Source organism: Silene latifolia, chromosome 9, assembly GCF_048544455.1.
Source record: "Silene latifolia isolate original U9 population chromosome 9, ASM4854445v1, whole genome shotgun sequence".
NCBI lineage: Eukaryota > Viridiplantae > Streptophyta > Magnoliopsida > Caryophyllales > Caryophyllaceae > Silene > Silene latifolia.
The window spans coordinates 142827829-142832306 of NC_133534.1; the positions used below are offsets into that span (position 1 = coordinate 142827829).

The 4478-nt window shown below is 36.8% G+C and overlaps 1 protein-coding gene across 1 annotated transcript; it reads right to left on the bottom strand.

Moving 5' to 3' along the window:
• Positions 1-3034: 3034 nt before the first annotated feature.
• LOC141601691 (uncharacterized) lies at positions 3035-3808 on the bottom strand. The gene is made up of 3 exons (XM_074421986.1): positions 3267-3808; positions 3148-3172; positions 3035-3055 (listed from the first exon to the last, which is right to left on the bottom strand). The coding sequence occupies exons 1-3, from the start codon at positions 3806-3808 to the stop codon at positions 3035-3037; spliced, it is 588 nt and encodes a 195-aa protein (XP_074278087.1).
• Between the last annotated feature and the right edge of the window lie 670 nt (positions 3809-4478).

The following is a 4478-nucleotide window of genomic DNA, read 5'->3' on the forward strand; positions in this document are numbered from 1 at the left end:
TTTAGGGGTTGTTTGGTTTACTATGGGAAGATAAAGTTCCTAGGAAGTTAAGTTCATGTGAATTTGTAATTCATGTGAATTGTAAAAATGTTGTTTGATTGTCATGTGGGAAGTGAATTCATGTGGGAAGTTGCACTTACCAAGGGGAACCAAATTCCTACATTATGGAGGAATTGAAGTTCCTTGGGAAGTTCTAATTCCAATGAAATGGGCAACCAAACAACATCATATTTAAGCAATTCATGGGAATTTCTACTTCCCATGATTTAAGAGGGCAACCAAACAACCCCTTAATTTCACCCTTGGTCACATGAGAGTGCCTAATAGCATGTTCTAATGGTCTTCGTAACATTGAAATTTAGCTTAGCAAATTGTAAGCCCAAATTTATTGTGCGAGTCAATTACACACTACCGTTGAATAGGACTCTAAAGTGTGAAGTTGTGAACAACTTGGGCCGGAGAACGTTATTAAAGCGATGCTCTTCCTTTCTTCGGCAGCAAGCTTTTAATAATAGGGTTTAGAGACTACCCAAACCTATATATATACACCCTATGACCCTTGTTCTTAGACTCATTGGTGTCGTCATCTCAGGCTTTCTCGCTGCCGAAGAATCGCAAATCTCCTTCCTTCTTGTTTTCTAATCTTGCTTTTATTGCTCATCTTTTGTTTGTAACATACTCTTCTTTTCTACCTCTGCTCTTCTCGTCTCCTAATAACAGCAGGCTTAGACCGATACAGGTATACCGAGACTTCTCCTCTTCTCATATCAATGTTGAGTATGTCTGTAATCCCTGTCTTCAATTTTTAACTTCTTGCCTAACGAAGATTCTGGTCATGTACGCGCGTCGGTTCGATCGATGTTGGACTCGAATTCCCCTTTGATTTTTTTTTAAAATTTTTTTGTGTGTTTGTTTGTGCATCCAGGAGCAACAACTCGTTCCAAGGCAATCTTCAGTAGGCTTTATGATGGTAGATGCCCGTCAAGTGTTGTCACAGGGACAGGTTTTATAGTGTCGATAGTCTTTATTGCCATGCAGGTTCTATTGAATTAGTGAGAAGTTGTAACAATGGCTTAATGTTGGAGGACAGACCATCATGACTTCATTTGTTTTGCCTTGTATTTGCTCATCACTCACCGTAATGTTTTTTTTTGTAATTTTTTAATGCTTATGTTGGTCTCAATTGCATTTTTTATTGACCGGCTTTTGAGATAGTAAATTTTTTATACGTGGAGGTACCATATGATGCTTCCAAATCAAGTATTTTCAATTCTTTTTTTATGACTTATAGTGCAAGATCCGGACTCGTTAACTACATGAAGATTTGGAGGTTATTCCGGTCGGATCATTTCGATTCTCTTTTGGAGTTATCATACAATGTACCCGATTCGTCGACCGCATGAAGATTTGAAGGTTACTCCGGACGGATCATTTCGATTCTCCTTTGGAGTTATCATGCAATGTACCCGATTCGTCGATCGCATGAAGATTTGGATACTACTCCGGACCATGTAATATACCGACTCGTCGACATGAAGAGACTACGAGCTAATCCGAGATGGGTCATTTTGGTTTCTCTTTGGAGTTACCATGCAATGAACCTAGCTCGTCGACAGCAGGAGGTGTAAGAGACAAGAGACTGCGAGCTACTTCGAGTAACACAATGTATTGCCTCGTCGACAGGAAGAATAAGATGGCGAGCTACTCTCATAGGAGATGTCATGCAGTGTACCTGACTTGTCGACTCCAAGAAGCTACGCAATGCATCAAGTCAATACATCGCGCGATTTGTCAACGACATGAGGAAGAAGATATACATCCCAGATTATTACAACATATTTTTGAGAAGTCTCTACGAGCAATGACGTACATTTCTCTAAAGCACATAATTGCACTTGACAGGATCAAGACAACATGGTTTAAAGAGACATGATTTTTATTTGGAGGTGTGGTTGTGGGAAATATCGCTATACTTCATCAAGAAATTCGGATTATAACGAAATTATAATTATGAAATTGTTAGTCATAAACGAAATTGCATAAACAAAAATAGTAGAGATTAGAATCAACCTTTGGTCCTAGCAATTTGGCCTAAGAACAAATATCGAGATCGATATTCTCCTAATCGTTGCACCCAAAATGCTTTGAGAAATGGCTCTCTTTTTGCTAGAATGAGATCCCTAATTTCTAATGATTTTAGGGTTTTGTGATGTGAGAAAATTAGGTAAAAAAGAAGTAAAGTAAAATGATCCTCTTTTATCTCCTTATAACCGTGTAAATGGAGAGTATTAGGGGAAGATATTTTTCTTCCTCTTTTTCTCCTTTTTCGCTTTCACCAACCACCAAAAATAAGGAGAAAATTTTCTTATTTTTGGTTGTTCTCAAAATGTATAAAATGTGTATTATTTATCAATTGTCATTTATGTCGTCCCGTATTAATAAGTCCACACACAACAGTTTGTAGTCGATTCATTAATACCGGCCTGCCAACATTTATTATGACAATTTCGTATAATATATACATTAACTATAGATATTGCATATTTATAATTTGCTAATTAAATATAACTGGTTACGTTTAATTACGAATTAACATCTTAACTCGTTTAAGCTAACATTATATACTTTAATTAAATATAACAGTTTATATTCAATTTACGAATTAACAATTAATTCGTCTCATCTGATATTATTTAATTGTATTAAATAATCGTCTCATCATCACATTGATTAACTTTTTAGTCAAATACATGGACTAACCTTTTAGTCATATAAGGCATCAACGTGATTATATTTTCATATAATCACATCTCTCAAACACATCCTTTAGGTGTGACTTTTAGGGACCAGTTGATCACCGCCATCAGTATGATAATAACGTCAAACTTCTAGCAAGCCAACCGTTATTAAGTAAACGTTAATCAACTGATAAAATACTAAGTATACCCTGTGAACCTATAAGAGATTTATATACGTTATCACACTAACTGTGGAGGACACTAGCTCCAACAGTGATTGCGCTCAAGCTACATGTTCACTCAAGTTGCCTACGTACCTGTAAAGCACAAAGTGTACTTCACAAGATCAAGTCAACGTAGTTCAAATATGGATGGTGTTTGTTTGGAGGTGTGGCTGCACTTGAGCTACATGTTCACCCAAACTGCATACGTACCTGTAAAGCACGAAGTACTTTAGTACTTTATAAGATCAAGCCGACGTAGTTCATAAAAGATGGAAGGTTTTTTTTTTTGGGTATGCAGTTTAACCTCTTGCTTAGGAGCTTTGGTGTGCAGTTTAAGCTCTTGCTTGGACATCTCAACCATTGGCCTGAGAAAGAACATCTGTAGAGTGTCCCTTTATAGTGAATAAACTTTGGAGCACGTCGACGTATCTCAACCTTGTGTCTGGGATCATCAGGTAATTTTTGGTGGTCCAAGAAATCAATGATAGGTTGACGCCAATCATCTTCATCAGCTGTGTAGACGCATATCATGTTGGTTGTGTCTACATTTTCTTCCCCTTCAAGCAAAGATACTGCCCAATGGTTGCAGACTGGGACTTGCATAGACTCTTCTGCCCCCAGTGCCAAAGTGGCTGCAAGATTAGCAAGCGCGTCGGCCAACTTATTGGCACTCCTTGGTACATGACCAACATGGATGTCGTCAAGTTGATTCAGCAGTTGTAATGCCCGTTGATGGTAGGGAATCAAGTCTTCCTTTTTCACTTCATATTCACCAAGGACTTGGTTGACCACTAACTCTGAGTCTCCGTAGATGTCCATATCCCTGACGCCTATTTCAATCGCCATTTGAAGGCCGAGTATAAGAGTTTAGTATTCTGCCATATTATTTGTGCACAACTGAGTAAGTGTAAAGGCATATGGCATGAGATGATTTTGTGAAGTTACAAATACAACTCTAGCTCCAGCTCCATCTTGCCTTGCAGCTGTTGGGAAATGTGTCCTCAACAATAGTGCGATCATATGATTTAAATATCATTATTAAATCTCATTTTAAAGAATACAATTGGGAAGTATTTATACTGTCAACTGGTCAACATATATCGGTAATGATTGGCTGACTAGAGTTTGACATTACTGTCGTGCGACGGTGGTGATCAGTTGACCCCCTAGGTCATACCTATAGGGCAACACTCTTAATTGATCATTTAATTAATCGTATAATGTTACGAGTTAATTAAATTACTTGAAAAATTGACGGACGATTTTGGAAGTAAAATTTACGTATCACATTGAAATGTGATTAAATGAGATACGGTCTGAGTAATTGAATTGTATCATTACTCGGATGAAATTATTGTTTAAGGAAACAATTAAATTTGAATGAATCATTATAAATATGATTTATAAATTGGTGAAATATTTTGGTACAAGTAATTATGAATTACTAAGTCAATTATTGTATATGACGTATTTTTATTAATACGTTGATTTTTAATATGTTAAAAATACATTACAA

Coding starts and splice junctions, on each gene's coding strand:
- LOC141601691 (XM_074421986.1), bottom strand. CDS start 3,808: ATGGCGATTGAAATAGGCGTCAGGGATATGGACATCTACGGAGACTCA. Junction 3,173..3,266: donor CCAAAGCTCCTAAGCAAGAG/GTTAAACTGCAT, acceptor CGTGCTTTACAG/GTACGTATGCAGTTTGGGTG. Junction 3,056..3,147: donor TATGCAGTTTGGGTGAACAT/GTAGCTCAAGTG, acceptor TGTGCTTTACAG/GTACGTAGGCAACTTGAGTG.